Source organism: Myotis davidii, unplaced genomic scaffold (assembly GCF_000327345.1).
Source record: "Myotis davidii unplaced genomic scaffold, ASM32734v1 scaffold217, whole genome shotgun sequence".
Lineage (NCBI taxonomy): Eukaryota > Metazoa > Chordata > Mammalia > Chiroptera > Vespertilionidae > Myotis > Myotis davidii.
The window spans coordinates 4290245-4309415 of NW_006290034.1; the positions used below are offsets into that span (position 1 = coordinate 4290245).

At 49.9% G+C, this 19171-nt stretch overlaps 1 protein-coding gene across 1 annotated transcript in view; it reads right to left on the reverse strand.

The window, feature by feature from the left end:
* Window positions 1-19171, reverse strand: part of VAV3 (vav guanine nucleotide exchange factor 3) — a 170223-nt gene that overhangs the window by 66699 nt on the left and 84353 nt on the right. The window contains exons 16-19 of the mRNA XM_015563403.1: window positions 15101-15202; window positions 14699-14799; window positions 5339-5364; window positions 191-236 (exon numbers count right to left, since the gene is read on the reverse strand). Coding sequence (XP_015418889.1) covers window positions 191-236; window positions 5339-5364; window positions 14699-14799; window positions 15101-15202 — 275 coding nt within the window. The remainder of the gene's footprint in view (window positions 1-190; window positions 237-5338; window positions 5365-14698; window positions 14800-15100; window positions 15203-19171) is intronic.

The following is a 19171-nucleotide window of genomic DNA, read 5'->3' on the forward strand; positions in this document are numbered from 1 at the left end:
TTCCTGAAGGACTCACCATGTGACCCTGTCCGAGGTGGCACCATCAGGTAAATGATTGACACATGAGATGTTGACTTCTGGTCACACATTACATACCAGACGGTGGGAAACAAAGGCCGACACCCGGCCTGACTTTCTACCGTAATCCCCATCGACAGTCACAACCAGAGACGTGCAACCAGAAACATACCTGCGTCCACCTGCCTGGAGGCTCTTCGCAGTCCATTGGTCCGTTTCTGTGCAGAAAGACAAAACAAAGAGTTTCTATTAGTGAAGGGCATTCCTTTGTGAAGGATCTAATAAAACGTAAAACCTTCAAAAATAAATTTTAAAAATAAATAAAATTGTTATGTTGCATCTCAGTGGTGGATATCTACAGGTTTGTTATGCTGATATCTCAAAAGTATGTTTACATTTTTTAATTAAAAAATGTAACCGAATAAATTGGTTTTTTAAAGCATATTACTTTGTGACACTTGGGAAAGCCAATGAATGTTGTACTTTTTCATGAGAAAGTATGACTAAATTGGATCCAAACATTTGGTTCTAAAGCTTGTTTTTATAGTTTAACTTTTCTGTTTCTCCAATGAGCCTTCCACCTGAACACCATTCCATTGGCTCTGTTAATACCTGGAACACTGTGGGAGAGAAGGAGGCTCCCATCTGCCACCTGTGGGTATTAGTACTCATTTTTTTGAAGTCAGAATGACTACAGGAGTGATGAGAGCGAAGCCCAGGCAGCCCCGCGCGGTCAGAACATGCTCCCAGCAAACACGTGATCTCCAAAACGCTAACTCGGTGATTTTCGAGGCCTGACAGACCAGCGCCTGGAGAAGATGCAGCTCCAAAGACCTCAAGCTCCGACCTCAGCAAACACTTAAACGAGGATGGTATTCTAACTGTGGGTCGGCTGTATCTTAATTCTTCAAGAAACAAAACAGGCATGCAGCCTGTGAACCATAAAAGCCCATTCTGATTAGAGAAAAGGAATCCATAAGAAAAACTGTGCACCTTAATCAATAAAGAAAAAAAATTTTACATGAAAAAAAACCTGTGCATTGCAAAACTTACCATGAGATGCAAAACAAAAGGTTTTAAAGCTTTGAAAATAACTATGGTAACCCCACTGATTAAAAGTAGATTTTCACTTTGTATTACATTACTGGGTGCAAGGCTGAGCCTGTAACGGCCATGTCATTCAGATTTTCACAGCCGCAGTTTTTTCAACATGTGTCAGGGACTGCGCCTGTGTAGACTGTGCTCCATTCAGGGTGCACCCAGCTTTGCTCAGCACACACTAGCCATGGGTTTCTCCTTGGGTTCCTTCTGTTGTTTCCTTTCACAAGTTAAATGGGGGAAATGAGCTCCTACAGATGCCAGGGGGCCTCCATGCCGTGGTAAGCAGACGTTCAGGGTTCTGAGGTGAAAGCCCATTGGAGAAATCGTTTACATATAACTTTTTCACCCCACTACTTTCAAAATGGATTTGTGAAAAGGCCCACGGGATGAAGCTCAGGCAAACGAGATGGATATCTGTACTGGACAGACCAGTCAGGAAGAGAGCCGCTGGGAGCGAGAAGTCAGTGCAGTCCTGGCCATCTGGTCAACCAGGCACAAAAGAGAAGCATGGTGAGTCACAGATTCACATGCAATCACTTGGAAGAAAACTGCTTTCAAAGAAAGACACTTCTCTGCCTGAAATTTTATGTAGAAGTTTTGGAGCTCTCTCTGTAAATGAGCTCAACTGACAATATTTTCTATATAATGATGGGTATTTCATTGTTAGTGACTTCCTGGATAGCCCTCCTCCTTCTGCACGTAGAATAGGAGCTGTTTATCTACTGCTCTTACAACATCTACTCTCAAAGGGCTTGGAAGGCAAAAAAGGAATTCAACCGTTGGACCTTACTCCTAGAATCCCTAAACCAGTACTATTTAAAAACTATCAACTTAAAATGTGAAAAAAAAACTCAATTTCAAGAGTAACTCCACATTACCTTAGAAATTAGGGTTAAAATTTGGAACACGGGGCAATTTTTAAGAGTATGAATTGTAGCATCAGACTGTCCAAGTTCAAATTCAGACCACCAGGCACCTGTTTGATCATGAATTAGTTAATGTCTTTGTGCCTGTCTGGATCCCCAATTTCCAATGGGGATTATATCACCATCGGAGGTAATAACAGTGCCTACCTCATAGCATGTGTGGTGAAAGTTAAGTGAGTTAATTTATGTTAAGTGCTTGGAACAGTTCCTGACACATAGCAAGGATTATTAAGTGAGATATGATTATTATTATTATTGACCTTATTAACTTAATGGTGTTTGGAATGTTTAAATTCATATAAAGGACAAATTCTTCTACTAAAGTTATTGCCCTACTGCTTATGTTTTAGGTTCTTCCTCCAGAAAATCACTGAAAACCAGTGACCTTGAGAACAGAAACTTCTCTATAACAAGAGTGAGAAATAGAACAAACCATGATCTGGTGAATAAAAAAAAAAAGGGGGGAACTTCAGCTCAGAACAAGTGCATTTAGAGAGGTTGAAATTTATTGTCCTTTAAAAGCACCTAAAGAGTATTTTGTTATGAAATATTGGGAAATGTTTAGCAGAGCATGTTTAAACACACTCCACTCCTCCTGCCTAAATTCTCAAAAGCCTGGCACCGAGTTGGAGTTGACCTTGTCGCCAGCAGGGACTGGTGGGCTCATGTAATGGGCGTCCCTGGAGCTCAGGTACAGCCCCAGGAGATCGGGAGGGTCCACCTTCAGAGCCTTCTCCATCCCCTTTCATCTACGGGGTGAGAGAGGAGGGGGAGGACAACAACCGAAGAACCTACTTTTATTTCTTGGTGCATTCCCTTTTACCTTGCCTCTCTCTAAAAGAAATATCTTGATCATCTAAGACTCTTCTTGCCTCTTTTGGGACACACCTAATTCTGTGGATTTTGCCAACAAAACAAGCACAGGTTCATTTGCCATAAGGAACTGGCTTTGGTTCCTCTCTCTGTTTTGAAGACAGAAAGCCCTGTGTGAAGGAACAGATGTAACGGAGGTGTGTATGAAGTAGGTATGCAACGATGACCTCGCTTCCTGGAGCCAGAGGTGGCCCCTGAAGGCCTATGCTAGAATGGATGTGAGGTGCACGTCCCACCGGAAGCTAAGGAGACCCGTGGGGCCTGTGGCTACTGAAAACTGGCCCACCTTGACAATGAGGTATAACATGAACAGTAAAAAGTGTAATTGTGGCTCTGGAAAGAGGAACCACATAGGACTACAAACAGGTACATGGAGAGAAAGGAGAACTTCAGGAGAGGGGAAGCAATAAACATTCCAGAGCTTACAGAGGCCTTCATCGTTCAGTTCAGGGAAGATTCCTGAACATCATAGCAGCATCTGTCTTGGTGGGGAGGACAGAGTGAAAGACACTTCCTAACATCTGATTCTCCCTTAAATCAAGCTCAAGTTCCCGGATAAATCGGCCAGTATAAGAGCTTGCTATAATTACTCATCCAAAGTAGAGATTACTAGCGGATTCACACAGGAAATAAAAATTACACTTATTATATTCAAAAGTTAATAAGCAAGTTGCTGAAACACTGATGCTACATTTTTAAAAACTCAATGTGAAAATGAATTCCTTTCATGACATGTGCACGTGTAACTTAAGAACACACACACACACACACACAAAATGCCCAGAGAAAACTGTTTAGCATCCTGTGAAAATTATGAACCACTTCTCATCTGCACACTTTCTTTCTTGACATAACGTGAATCAAACCAAGTGAAATAATCTTCCCAGAGAAAGCCAAGTGATGTCTGTGTCCAACAGGATCGAGGCAGACTAGCCCTGGGATGAAGTCCAGGGTCTGCAAGGAAACCTGTGCCAATAAGCTGCCACCAGCCTGCGAGGGAGGGAAGGGGCGGCTCTCCAAGGTCTGCATCGCGCCTCTGGGTCAATCCTCACAGTCCTGATGACAATCTCAGCTGTCGGCTACACACTACAGGAAATTCCTCAGTAACTCATTTTACCCTAGAACAACCTGTGTGGCCTATGTCAAAATCAGTATTATCTTGTTACACATTCCCTGGATCTAGAGTCTAAAATACAGTCAGTTCACACATTAACAGGCACGCCTGAATGTCCACGTCACACTCCTGTTACCTTGGATGAAAAAAAATGCGTGCTTTTGCAAAAGAAAAGCAGAAAATAACTTACCTCTTATTGACATCTTGCAGTACTTTTCATTATTTTTACCAACTATATGAACACCAGCCTATTAAATGCTTACTGAAATGGCACCACTCTTAATGAGATGCAATTGTGTTAAAATAATTTGGCAAGGGATGTTTTTGTCATTCTTTTATTCTGAAACTAGAGGTCTGGTGCACGAATTCGTGCACAGGTGGGATCACTAGGCCTGGCTGGTGATGGGGGCTGATAGGGGCTGTCTCGAAGGAGGAGGGGGGGTGGGGAAGGAAATGTATATAGATTCTCTGAAAATGGACTTCAGGTTCCCATCACATCAGACATCGTTTCTATTTTAATTTTCTTTGCTGTGACATTATTTGGGGGAAGTCGGGTAAGAAATGTGTTACTTTGGGTTGAAGGCCAAGGCAGTGGTTGCCTGGAACTGGCCCTGTTTTTCATTCCTTCTCCTTTTATTAAATAGCTTTATTCCAAGGGATGACAGGGACCACAGAGAACTAAGCCATTAGATGTGAGAGTGTATTAAACCAGAAGGAAATGGTTATCAGATCTTGGTTCGATCCATACGAATCACTTTGTGTTCCACTGTAAAAGCACTAGGCACACAAGGCACATCCCTGGGTGGCCAATGTTGGAACCTCAGTGCTAGTGAACTCCGGGCGGCAACAGGCTGCGTGACAGCGACAGGCCCCCCCGCCTCCTGGGAGGAGGCCACCCTTCCTTCTGTACAGACAGGGCAAAGCTCCTCCTTCCAAGGAAATGCCTCCCGGGCACTGCGTTTCCTAAACCTCCGGGTTTGTGGAATTCCGTAGCGGGGAATGCACCCCTCATGAATGCCACTGCACTGCATCTGAAATTTACCTGCACCAATAAGATGCTGACACTTCCAGTTCACACACCAGGCTCAGGCTAAATATCCACACTTTCCCTCCAGTGAGACCTCCCGCAGGTGACTGTGGAAGCACCTCTGACTAAACCGTGCGTTTCATTCACACGCCCTTGCTTGCTCCCCCGTCTGCTTCCCTCCACTCCCAGAGGCACATTTCACAGGCCGAGAGCTCACGCCTGTTAGCAAACAGCCCCACCTGCAAACGTGATCTGAAAAGGCTGAAATGTTCCTCTTACCTCCGGTGCTTTGAGCGTCCCCGGTTCTGAAAGAAACGTAAAGATGGGCATGGTCAGTGCAGGTCTCCGTTTGGTGAGCGGCCTCCGCTGCCTGGGTGCAGCCGGCCAGACGCCTCGGCTCTGCCGCCCGGCCGGGTACCTGCAATAACTTTCCAGGGTCCCTCGGGCTGGGCTGGGAGTTGTTTTGCAACTCCGGTTCCCTGGCCCTATTGGCTGTCGGGAGAGTGACTCATGGTCCTGAATGACTTCTCGGTTACGCTTAACTTTTTCAACTGCTTGTGGAGCAGGGTCAGTCCAACCGCAGAAAGCTCCTTGACACGGCGGCTTGCACTAAATTTATGTGCAAAGAGAAAGCTGGGTGGGAGCTTTCAACACACCTGGTTTTAAGAACCTCCACGCACCAAGTCACAGAGGCGCTATCCTGTCTGCAAACATCGCAGATCGGACACAGGACAACACTGCGTGTCATTTTTTTTTTTTTTGCATTAAGTGGCTACAAACACTTATTTTTAATTTTGAGGGGGTGGGGAATACATTTCGATTTCAAGATGAAAATAAAAAGCAGAAGGTCGGATTCCAATCAGCTTTTCCTCTCCTCAGCAGGGGACCCGTCTATATATAAAACCATGACGCCCATTCCATTTTATTTTTATTTTTTTAATATATATTTTATTGATTTTTTCAGAGAGGGAGGGAGAGAAATAGAGTTAGAAACATCAGTGAGAGAGAAACATTGATCAGCTGCCTCCTGCACACCCCTTACTGGAGATGTGCCCACAACCAAGGTACATGCCCTTGACCGGAATCGAACCCGGGGCCTTTCAGTCCGCAGGCCGACGCTCTACCCACTGAGCCAAACTGGTTACAGCCCATTCCATTTTAGTTCCTGAAAATGACTAGCAGGTACGCAGGGCGGGAGCTTCAGGTGAGCGACTCCGCAGGAAAGAACAGGGCTGCCCTGTAATTAGCGGCTCCAGTTGCACAGGGAGGCCCATTGGGCTATTTTCGCTCCTTTCCCCACACCCAGGGGTGCCTGGGCAGGTTCTAACTTCTCCACTGTGAAGGGAAACACCTCGCCGTTCTCTCCTATGCCTGTACTTTCCCACCCAACACGATCCTCTAAAGAAGGACTGGAAAGAGAAAAAGAAACCGAGGGGGGAAAGTCTGGAGAAAGGGGGGAAGCCTAAATGCGAGCTCTGTGGGAGTCCCACCGAGCAGAGTTCAAGGGCGCCCCGGCCTTCAGAGCCCGACTGGCGGCCACAGGTTGTGCACACAGAACGACCGCCTGGGGCAGGCAACAGGAGGCCACTCTCGTTCTGTTTTCATCTGAAGGACTGACTGCTCCTGATTCATGGAAAGGAAAACCCATGGGCGAAAAGTCACCTTTCTGGGAAAAGCTGCGTCTGCGTTCCTTGATCCAATTTCCACCCCATCACCCGGCCTCACAGGCCACTGTCAGGGGGGAGGCTGCCTCTGCCCAGGGTTCCTGCACAGGAAGCGACTCCACTCCTGTCCTCCCTCTAGAACGAGGCCGGCTGCAGGGGGGAGGCTGGGAGAGGCTGCTTTGGGGAGAGGGTCTGTGGCTGGATTCTGGGCCCAGACTAGGGCCCAGGCGAGGTGAACTCGGTTCCTCACAGCAGTCCTAATACCTGTCCCACTGGTTTGACCAAAAAGAGCCATCTGCCCAAATAGCTCTGAGCTACTTTCTCCTCCAATCAGAGAGGCAGAGCGAGCCAACAGGAGGCGAGTCCAGTCTGCCTTCCCGGAGACTGAGCAGAGCTCGATGCTTCCCGATGACCTCTGACATCGCAAATCCCAGATCTCCCAGGTCCTGTTCCCACGGAAGGTGCCCCTTCATGTCAATCCCAGAGGAGCCTTTTGTTCCTGGCTCTGCACGGAGGTGTTCTTGTGTCTGGGGAAGCAGGCCCTTTACAATGTGTTTTACATGCAACGGTAAACCCACCACACCCAGGCGGGCACCTGGGAGCCCCTCGGGAGGAGGGGCCGTGGCCTCCCGGGTGGCAGGCTGCTGTTCAGACACTGGCACCTCTTCACCCTGCAAGCGGGCCCCCCAAAATGACCCTCGTGTACAGCTCTCTGCATCCTGATAGGGTTCGAGTGCCCGCTGGCCAGCTGCCTGCATGAGTGAGCCTCTCTCCCAGAAGTCAAGAGAGTGTGAGGCCCAGCCGGTGTGGCTCAGTGGCTGAGCATTCACCTATGAACCAGGAGGTCAGTTTGATTGCCAATCAGGGCACAGGCCCGGGGCTAAGGGCTCGAGCCCCAGTGTGGGGTGTGCAGGAGGCAGCTGGTCCACGATTCTCATCATTAATGTTTCTATCCTTTTCTCCCTTCCTCTCTTTGAAATTAAAAAATAAAAAGAAAGAAAAGTGAAGAAAAAGGGTGTTAGGTGCAGGCAGCCACAAGTGGGAACAGAGTGGACTCAGGGAACCACCCCACTCACTGTTCCTCCTTCACTCCTCCCGCTTCCTGCTGCCCCCACTTCGAGGATCCGCTTTCCTTATCCTCCTCATTGGATGCGCTAAGAACTGCTCTCCACAGGCCTCCCCGTGTAACCCACAGAGGAAATGGAGAAGGGGCTTTGGGCTGGGTGCACCCCCAAGTCCAAGGCCAGGGCCCTGCACTGGGGCTGACCCTGGCCCTCGCCACCACTCCCGGTCCTCACGGCCCCCACCCTCCCCTGCACTCTCCCTCCTCCCCCTCCCCCAGAGAGAGGCTCCTTCCCTCCCTGGCATTGGTGGTGGCCGCTCACACTCTGACCTGCGCAGGCTGCGCGATCACGTAAACAATGGCTCTTGGGAGTCAGACCTTATACTCATATTTCGTGGGAGGGTCCTGTATGTTTTCTGAGAACAGGGCCAAAGCCAACAGGTTGGAAGCAACGCTTAGAAGCTGTTCCGAGTTCAGAAAGTCCCAGCCAGGACTTTACTGACACATTTCTAATTCTCGAGCGGACTGACTCACTCACAGACAGAAGCTCCATCCTGACCACCGTACTGACGCAACGGTGTGTTAACGTCGCCTAAAATAACAGGCAGGAGAGAGGGGGGAACCCAAAGGCAGGCTGGTTTCCAGGTCAGAGTTCCTGCCGGCCGGGACGCCTGGAAGACCCTCCCGGGATGCAGCGCTATGGAGAGCTGCTCTGATTGCCAGCCTGCCAACCCGTCCCCCACCTCCTGCTTCACCCAAACTGCAACTCGGGCCCTTAGATCCCTGCACAACCCTGAGTCACGTCCCACATCAGGACTAAGACACCGAGGGCTGATCACCATCGAATCCACTCTGACCTGCTGGGACGGCTGCTGGATGAGATCTGCAGACACAGTCCCCCCCCGTCTCTTTCTCCTGGGAACGGCCTTAGGATAATAAGTCAATTCTTCCACTTTGTCCAAAAGTCTTTAATCCTCATGTGTCTTTCCCCTGCAGCCTACTTCTCGGGCTCCTATTGATCAAACTGTAAAATGTTCTTGCCCTTTCAAGCACCTTTCCAGGTGGTGACTCACGGGCCCGCGAGGGGTTCAGACCTCCTGTTCTTTCATCAGGTCCCAACTAGCTCGCTGTGGCTCAGAGCCGAGGTGCGGCTGAAGGCGGGGCGTGCAGGGCTCCAGCCTGCAGCCAGCCCGGGGCGCCACGGGCATGTGTGTGAGAGAAATGGTTTCCACCGAGGCTGTACACTCACGTCCCATGATTCATTTGCTTAAACAAAAATCCGGCCCTATTCTATGTGTCCGTCCCATGCAAGTGGCTCCCGGTGCATGTATCACGATGCAATCTGCTTGGTCTTTTACCTGAAGTTCTATTTCTTACAACCAAGCACCTCAATACTCAGTGCAATCACTGGTCTCCAAAGCGGGCACAGACAAGTTGTTGCGCGTGTAGCTTTGGCGGTGCCTTGTCATCAGAGCTAACACAGGCCGTTTCTGTGAAACAGTAACGCGAGAAGACAGTGGGAACTGAACCAGTTTGGGGGGAAGTTGTGTGGATACTACGCTCGCCACTCAGATCTACAGCAAAATCTTGGAAAACAAAACATTATAAGCAATACTTGGGGGGAGGCTTTGAGTTCAAGTCTTTTCCGGACTCTAAGAGGATCCAACCATGGAATAGATCCCAGTTCACTTGAATAATTACTACTGCATCATGCAACTGACCCAAACAGGCAAGTGGAAGGAATCATAGCAAGGCCTGAGTATGAAATTGTCTTGATGGGTTAAAAAAGAGGACTGACTTATGTGATCGGATTTAAGTAATACGAAGTAGAACCAAAGCCAGTTTTGGGTTATAGAATCGACGATCAAGCCTTGGTTCATAGAGAAGTTAAAATACCTAACGGTGGCAGGCTGACATAAAATTCTATTCACATGGCTGCGGTCATGTTAAAATACTACAATACTCTCTATAGAAGAGCCACTTCGGATGCCAGTTTGGGGGGTAGCAACCTTGCAGGGTTAAACCATTTGGCCACCAAGGCCACTCTCTCCAGTAGGAGTAGCTGCAGCCGGAGCAGTTTTTAAACAGACAAGCAAGTGGGGTGCACTTCGGTGGAATACAGAGCAGCGGAGGCTTGCGACCCACTCCCCGGAAGGTGCTTTAACCGGCAGCGTCCCCTTTCTGTGTTTAAAGGGAGAGGGTGCAAGGCAAGCTGTACTGAGCAACGTCAGGGCGGGAGGGGACCCACGGGTGTTTGACCAGATGCTACGGGAGGGGAAAGCATAAACGCCCCCAGAGGTTGCAGTCCCGGCTCAGGCCTTCCCGGGGGGGACACTGTGAGAAAGAAATGCCACTCGGGAATGATGCCAGCGTGGCAGGGACTTGTTCGGAGACGCTCGTCTAAGCGAGGCCATACCTGGTCATTACTGAGCGGGAAGTGCTGGCAGCACACCTCCGAGTCCCTGCGTGTTGATCGCTGAGGTTGCCATGGCGAGCGGGAGGAGTCCGCTCAAGTTCAGCGACAAAGAGGGTTGGATTGGACTGCCTGCTCTTTACACCCGTGCGAGTGTCCAGATGTGAAGACACAAACTAACCCCCCAACCTTCCCATCTGTTTCCAAGCTGCACGGCTGGTCTTACAAACAACCAACATTTATCAAAAGACCTTTCCCATACTTCATGTGCACTTGAGCCCGTAATCTGTCGGAGTGGAATATTCCTGAGAATGCATTACTTCCGTCGCTCAGAAACACGCGGCATTTTTTGCCAAGTGATTACTATTTCAGGGATGAGTGAAGACGAGGTGAATGTAAGGGATACGGAGCATGAAGTATAAAGGGTTTCTGAGCCCTGGGAAGACAGCACCCGGAGAAGGCTTAGCGTCCACAAAAAGAGGTGACTCAGCTTCTTCAAATGCTTGAAGGTTGGTATTCAGCCACATCCAACATACAAGGACTGCGGTGGGCGGAAACCCTCCTATTGGGGGGAAGGGATCGCCTTCTTGGTCTGAGGCACCCTGACTTTGGACCTGGTACTAAGTGGGAGACACAAATGAGAAACACACCCCCTATTGGGAAGGACCATGCCATCTACGAGAGGAAATTTAAAGCGTCAGAGAGCGGGGCTCACCCCACACGGGCCATGAGTTCCACCACAACGCCCAGCTGCCCTTGTCCCTCAGGTGAGAGCACATTACCGGTTTTAACCAGCGGACTGTGGCCAAACTAAACGGCGTTGCTCACTTCCAGTCCCTGGGTCTGAAGAGCAGGCAGAGCCACAGGATGGAACTGGTTTGGATCCTGAGCCATTAACTAGAAGGGAGCTACCCCCGAGGGCCAGGGCCGCAGTACCGTGTGTGTGAGAAACAAACGGGGACATGTTAAAGCCATCGGAACTGGGGGCGTTTAGTTGCCACAACACACCGAACTTTGGCAAATACATAAAACCCACACAAATACTAACGAGAGAACCACTGATATCAGACCGGCATTGGGCAGTGGAGGAAGGTTACATGATTGGCAGAGAGCGCGGGGAAGCGGAAGGAAAGGAAGAGTGAGATCTTGGAACCGGAGGGAGAAAAGAAAGTGTGTTTCAAGGAGAGGGAGCAGGAAGAGCCAGGAAGAATTCTAAAAATGGATTCACAGAGGTCTGAACCCCGCCCCTTTCCGGCTTTATAATAAACCCTGCAACCAAGCTGAGAGAGCGACGCTGCCCTTCACTGAGGGGAGCTGTGTAAGCGACAGTATCTATCACCTGCAGGGCCCCGACAGTCTGATTCTAGATTACCTTATTTTCCTATGTGCATGACTCAGTTTCCTCATCTCAACACGAGAGGCCGAGGACTGAAGATTACATCGTCCAGCTCTGAGACAGCCCCTGAGAGCGGGCAGCATGGCCCTCGGGGATGCCTGCATTTCTCACCCTTCAACACATGGCAACCTACACACAGCTGGTAGCTACTCACTTACCCAATTCACAAGTGTGACTGCTTAACAACACCTATTAGGACATCGCTCCCTTTCCCGGAGAAGACGGAGCACCTGCTTCTGCTGGGCTATTCTCTGTGCCGTCACACATGCGGCAGGTGTCATCACAGCGAGTCCGCAGCCCAGGGCGCAGGGTAAACTCAGGACCTGGCCCTCCCGGAACGGAACCTGTGTTCTATCATTAAACAACTTAGACACGTTACTTATGTCCCTGTTCCTCAGTTTTTCGTCTGTAAGACAAGCAAAGCAATGAAACCAACTTCACGGGACCTTGGTAGGACTCAATGAGTGAACAGTGGTAAAGTCCTTCAACAGTGCCTGACACTTCATACATATCTATTTTTAAAAAAGAAAGAAAGAAAAGGAAGGAAGGAAGGAAGGAAGGAAGGAAGGAAGGAAGGAAGGAAGGAAGGAAGGAAAACTGTTAGTCCTGGCCGGTGTGGCTCAGTTACTGTCCCATGCACTGAGAGGTCACTGGTTCAATTCAGCTCAAGGCACATGCTGGGGTTGCGAGCTGGATCCCCAGTAGGGGGCGTGCAGGAGGCAGCCGACTGATGTTTCTCTTTCTCTCTCCCTCTCCCTTCCTACTGACCTTTTTTTAAAAAAAAAAACAAAAAAGTTAAAATGTTAGAAGTCCACGAAAGTCATTCTTGTGTCTCACTTCTAAGTTTGGTGCTCGCTTGTGTTTCTATCCACATTTGCTCCACATCCCAAAACAAGAAGGAAATTACAGAAGAAGCCCGTCCTTTAAAAAAAGGACTTTCCAACACAGCCCCTTGGGTTCCCATCCTGAGCCCCCCACCTGTGCCGGGCTCTGCAGTAAGCATCCACGTTATCTTATCTGACCCGCGCAAGAACCCTCCAACTTCCATCTTACAGACGAACTCAGGAGAGCTCAGAATGTTTAAGTAACTTCTGCGAACTCGTGTAACTAGGAAATAGCAGAGTTTCAAGAATCTCTGCTTGAGCCCTGGCCGGTTTGGCTCAGTGGATAGAGCGTTGGCTTGGGGACTGAAGGGTCCCGGGTTAGATTCCGGTCAAGGGCCCATGCCTGGATTGCAGGCTTGATCCTCAGTAAGGGGTGTGCAGGAGGCAGCCAATCAATGATTCTCTCTTCCTCTCTGAAATCAATAAAAATATATTAAAAAAAAAAAAATCTCTGCTTGACTCTCCACTACTCTCCCACACTGTAACCCACAGACCGGAAGAACCATGCCAACCAACCATGGGACCTCTTGACTCTCACCTGCTCTCTTACTATTCCCTGTAGGATCGAAGACCCACTCCAACCAATTCACTCATGGGACCCCTTTATATTCCGCCCAGACTCAGCAAACAGGGCTGCAGAGCTTAGGAAACCACACCAGTCTCTATGGGCAAATAACATGTGAACTCCCCCAAAGACATGAAAAAATGGGGCCCGTGAAAATGAACAACAAAGTTTAAGTGATCGATTTTGTCAGGTAGACAAAGAACAGCGATAACACTATATAATATTTCTTCTGTATTTTACAGCTTTGTAGACTGTTCTTTTTTTAAGTATTTGTTATTGATTTCAGAGAGGAAGGGAGAGAGATAGAAACATCAATGATGAGAGAGAATCATTGATCGGCTGCCTCCTGCACACCCCCTATTGGCGAGCAAGCCCCAAACCCAGGCACGTGCCCTGACCAGGGATCAAACCCTGACCTCCTGGTTCATAGGTCAACACTCAACCACTGAGCCACATTGGCCAGGATGTAGTCTGTTCTTGACCTTCAGACATAGTAGTGGGTGCTAACCTTGTCGCCTTCACTTGCCAGAGCTTGAGTGAGTTGCAGAAGCGCCCTGACCCATCATTCTTTGTGTGCCCTGGGGCAGGCATGGTGCAAGTGCTCAGCTAATGGCAGACTTTCTCCCAGCAGCTGTCCATCTCCGAAACGGGGAGCGGCTCCTGGGGCCCTGGCCGTATGTCCGCTGAAGGAGCCAAGCGAGGAGCGTGCTATGATCTCAGACCTCTAATAGGATTCACCCCTTCCCCCCATGGCCCACTTTCTGAAGTCAGCCCTGAAACGAGCTATTATTCTCTTCCTCAGATTCTCTCTCCTCAGATTATCCAAAATAATTCAATGTCCACCTTTCCCTTTGGGAAAATCAAAGGTTGACATGGCTGCCTTTTGAGCTCAAGCTGTTCAAGATCCCTTTCTTCTCTTCAAAAAGTTTCACTGATTTTGAAAGGTCTTATTGATAAAACGCAGAGAGAGAAACTCAGGGGAACAGGACAAAGAGAAAGGAGAAGAAAGAGAAAGAATAAAGAGGCCAGAAAAGAAAGAGAAGAAAGAGGGAGCCCAGGAGGCGAGGCGAAAGGCTCCTGAATGTGCAGTTGCCGAGGGCTAGAGACGGGTCCGTGAAACAATCGTGGGGTGTTATTTTTTAAAAACCAAGGGGGAAATATTTACACAAAATCCAAATAACATTGCTCTTTGTTCCATGCTGGGAAACGACAATGTATTCAATTCGTTCGCTCATGAATTATTCTGCGTGATGCTGCCTGCTGGCGTCGTTAGCATGTCTGAGCTGAGTATTTAAGAGAATAAGGGAGGAATTCAGGAACTGAAGATAGAAATGAAGAATAATTTTTGGTTTTGTTTTTGTTGCTCCACGTGTCTGTTTGGGTGGTATGGCTCCCGCCTTAGTGAGATGAGGGAGTTGGGGTGAGTGAAATGGGTGACATGAAACCTAACTCCTCCGGAAATTGAACCCTCTGCCTGCCACGTGTGTAGAGAAGTCACATGACTTTCAACAATCCTCTAACCTGTGCTCGTCAATGAGTGTCAACGAAGAGATGCTACTATAAACACATCCCAGGAGTCAATGGGGCCTGAATTAGGTTTGGCAAGTTCTGTGCCCCAGTGAGCAGCAGATTCACCCCAAGAGACATGACTTACCCGCAGAATTAACTCGGCCACAGTTGTCGACTCTTCCCAGACATTCTTTGTGTGCCCTGGCGCCACACTTGAAGCATAAATAGCCCTGGTAAAAGGTTCCTCTGAAAGGTGAAGTGGGAGACAGAGAGGGGTGAGCCGGCGCTGAGCTCTGCCGTGACACAGTCATTGGTGCGAGAAAGAAAAACGGGAACACAGTGCTGTGTGCGAAGCCCAGGCAGGGGACCTCCCGGGCCTGGGGACCCATCCAGGTTCGAGGCCCAGGAGAGCTCTGTGGGGTCCACACCGTTAAGACACTATCCCATATCCCCCTTGGGAACATCGGGCTGGGACGTCAGGGAAGCCTGTAACACTCAGCCATGAGGCCGGCTCCCTTAGGCTGGACCCTGGCCGCGCGGAGCTCACCTGAGCAGCATCTGGCAGGCCTTGCAGGAGGTCACCCGGCTGAAGGTGTGCATCTTAAACTCGTGGAAATTGGAGTCAGCATGGTCTGGCCTTATGTTGGATCTGGAAGAAGGGAAGGAAGGAACTTCCTAAGAAAAGCTCCCGGGGAAGGAGCAGTCCAGTCATCGAAAGCCTGAGTTCATCAGCTTCCCATGGGGTGGAGATCTGATTCGAGCAAAAAGGCTCTTCCCTACGCAACGTTTCTAAAAGCTTAAAAACGTGCACCGAAATCTCACTGTGCCAGAGCCAGCAGCCTGATCCTCCCTAGAATCGAGTGTTCCTAGAGAACTTTCCAGAATAGCCACGGACGTCAACCTTTCGGGGAAAACACAAAACAGGCTAGACAGTCATTTCTTGTCTCTGGCCACAGCTCTGAGCTATAAACTAGCTGGAGGGGGCAAGGGTGGGGAAGGGGGCCCTCCACAGAGCCCACGTCTGCAGAGGCCCAGGGCTGCTGTGATGGTCTATAAAAGCGAATGAAATCATTTCACGAAACGTTTGAAACAAGGGACCAGTCTGATCATTAAAAACTTCAAGTGTAGACAAGCAGTACACTGAGGGAGGGAGGCAGCTAGTGCAGGCTTAGCCAACCAAACAAACAAAACAAAACAAAACACTTCCTCCTCGACAAACAATTCACTTTCCTTACAATCCAGGTAAAACTAAACAAGCAAAAGCTATTACTTACATTTTTAAAATATATTTTTATTGATTTCAGAGAGGAAAGGAGAGGGAGAGAGGGATAGAAACATCAATGATGACAGAGAACCACAGATCGGCTGCCTCCCGTACGCTCCACTGAGGATCGAGCCCACAACCTAGGCATGTGCCCTGACTGGGAATCGAACCGTTACCTCCTGGTTCATGAGTTGACACTCAACTACTGAGCCACACTGGCCAGGCTGTTTTATATTTGATGTACACATACACAAAAGTACACTAAGCCTGCTGCCAACTGACATTCTCATGTGACAACCACAAGTTGATCATTATTTTGTTTGACCTTCACGCCGATCCTAGCTGGGGGTGGTGGGGGTGGGGGCTAATGATGTCACTTGCGAGGAATCTAGGACACAGTTGCTTCTATTAAGGCAAAGAAAATGGCAGGGCCAAGACCTCCAAGCCCGGTCTGTGCTTCCCACCGCCAAACCTCTAGCTCAAGGTAATTTCACCTTACTATCCTTCGACTTGTGTGACTAGTTAGTAGGTCTGTGGAAACAGCTAAGTCTAGCCATTTCTAGAGGACTTTTTACATATCCGCAGTTTACCCAGGTCACAGACAAAAGCAGAAAAATTAGAAAAGGGTCTGTTAAATATGGATACAAAGCAGAGCTACACCTAGAGAGCCAAGACGATGCTCTCTGGGGTGTCTCAGCAATTTGCGGGGTTCAGGGACAGCGTGAGACACGGATGCGCGGGGATGTCCCCTCTTACAGACTCGCAGCTCTCAGCCACGCGGAGCCTTGGCCTAACGAAGCAGAGCGCAGGCGGGCAGCCAGGCCTCAGACTCCCGAGGGGCCGGGAGGAGCCTTATGAAAAAACATGCGCCAAGGCGATCGGAGCAGCAGGCAGGGGCAGAGGGGTCAGAGGTCAGCCCGCCACCCCGTGGGCTGAAGGGGAGCGTGCCACAAATGCAATCGCGCATCAGTGCCACCGGGGATTCCTCCGCTCCGGCTCCAGGCGACCTCTCTCTGTAGGAGACGACTCCCGTGCATGCTGAGAGGCAGTCGGTGCTGCTGATGACACATCAGAGAAAAGACAGGGATCTGGAAACAGAGCTCTCTTGACACATCAGAAAAGACAGGGATCTGGAAACAGAGCTCTCTTCACATTGTTCAGAAAATACTGGATTCTTCTTTTAAAAATATCTTTGTCTCATTGGTTTCAGAGAGGAAGGAAGAGAAGATAGATAGAAACATTAATGATGAGAGAGAATCACGGATCGGTTGCCTGCTGCACGCCCCCTACTGGGGATCGAGCCCGCAACCCGAGCATGTGCCCTGACCAGGGAATCGAACCGTGACCTCCTGGTTCATAGGTCAACGCTCAACCACTGAGCCACACCAGCCGGGCAACATTTGATGCTTGAGTCCATAGAGCTAAGCTTTGAAAGGCGCATCTAACCCCGTTCCCTTAGCCAGGAAGGGCTGTTCGTTCTCCGAGTCCATGAAAGTAAGAGTCATAGATGAATTGTCAGGTGACAGCCGCGGTCCTGGCCACTTGAAAAATTCATCAGCCTGGAGTTTCGGGCTCTAAGTAGGTCTCCTTCAGGCAGAAACTCGTGTCAATGGGTCCCAAAGACGGAAGAACTGGATTCATTTTAGAAACCGGCCTGGGACCCAGTGGAACCCCCTTCTCTCAGGGTCAATTCAAGTTGACCTTGGACCATTTCTACTTAATACTTCTGCCCACTAACGAGGAATAAGCTGACTTTTCAGAAGCCAAAAAGCTGAGAGGAGAATCGCACTGGGAGGTTAGGAAGGGAAGTCTGATAATAGAGAAAATCATCCTGAAAAAGTCGCGAGGAGGGGTTGGCCTGGGGGAGACGAGGCCGGAAGTGGCAGGTGGGACAGCAGGGTGCAACGGCTGAAATGCCTGAAAACGCTAACGGCTCATGGCTCTTAAATTTTAAAATCAAACGCTAGAGAGTGAGAGTTAACTCCCTGACCCCGGGCGGCTCCTGGGGCACAGCAGAATCTGAAAGCAGAGCTGAGGGCAGGAGGCTGAAATTCCACCTGGGCTGCAATCCCAGCTCGGAACCGGCAGTGCGACCTCGGGCAGTGGGCCAGCAGCACCAGGAATACTAATCAACGCCGACTCCTGCAGGGAGGGAGGCGTGAAGGCGCTTAGGACTCAGCCTGGCCCAGGCCTGGTGACCGAGGAGGACTGGCTAGCATTTGGGAATTGCTGACTCCAAACCCACATAGCAACGACGTTGTCTGCCTCGTGCTCTGTGAGAGGCAGAGGGTCCCTCGGTGGCCTTGGGACTGAGTCCCCGGAGGACTCCCCTGAGGAAGGCTGCTACAGCTCAGGGTCCTTGTGCCTGGAGCCGTGTGTAATTATCTAAATTAAGCACAGTAAGAAGTGCGGTGACTCGGGGGAGGACAGGTATGAAAAAGTCCTGGGAATGACACCAAGTCAGTCACATCAAGGGCCCACTGAAGGGAGGTGTCAACACTCACGGTCTACAGCCGGTGGGGATGCAAACGCTGAGGGCAGGCTCCGTGGGTGCGCGTCGACCTAGGAACCAGGAGTTCGATTCCCCGTCAGGGCACATGCCTGGGTTGGAGGCAGCCGATCAATGACTCTCTCTCTCATCACTGAGCTGAGACAGGGGCTCCAGCAAACCCAGAGAGAGCACTGCTGCTGGGGCTGCGGGCGGGTATGGGGCTGTGCCCCCTCCCTCCTCTTCCTCGTCTTCTCCATCAGGAGGTCTGATTGGATCTTCCCACATATATACGTAAGCGTCTGTGGAAGCTGTAACTTCTGTCTCTTAGAATGGGGGGGACAGGGGGAGCGAGGAGGGGGCAGCATACTCCTTCTGTAAGCACCCAGAGAGTCCATAGACCCTGGGGTCTGTGTCACCCTCAGTTCTCTCACGGTGATGATGACACAGACAGAGGTAGTACATACATGTGTCCCATCACGTGAGGTGGGCCGGCCATGTTTGACCCGTGAGTCATGTTAGCAGATCCCCATCTTACAGCCCAAGGAAGGTGCCTTTGGCCTGGGGAACAGAGGGAGGCGGTGCTGCCCTCCACCGTCTCAGCGGGGTGGCCCTTCGCAGAGGGATTTATTTCATTATTTCTTTAGCGGCACTAACTCCTGGGGAGGCCGTCAGGAGGCATCAGCTGCAGAAAGCTCCCATCTCCACGGAAACCAGACCCGGGCGGAGGAGCTGTCGTGGGCACGCTTCCCTGCCGTCCACTGAAGGGCGCAAACACCTGCTCCCAGGGGCCTGGTTTCACTGCGTGTTTTTTTTTTTGTTTTTTGTTTTAAAATATATTTTATTGATTTTTTACAGAGAGGAAG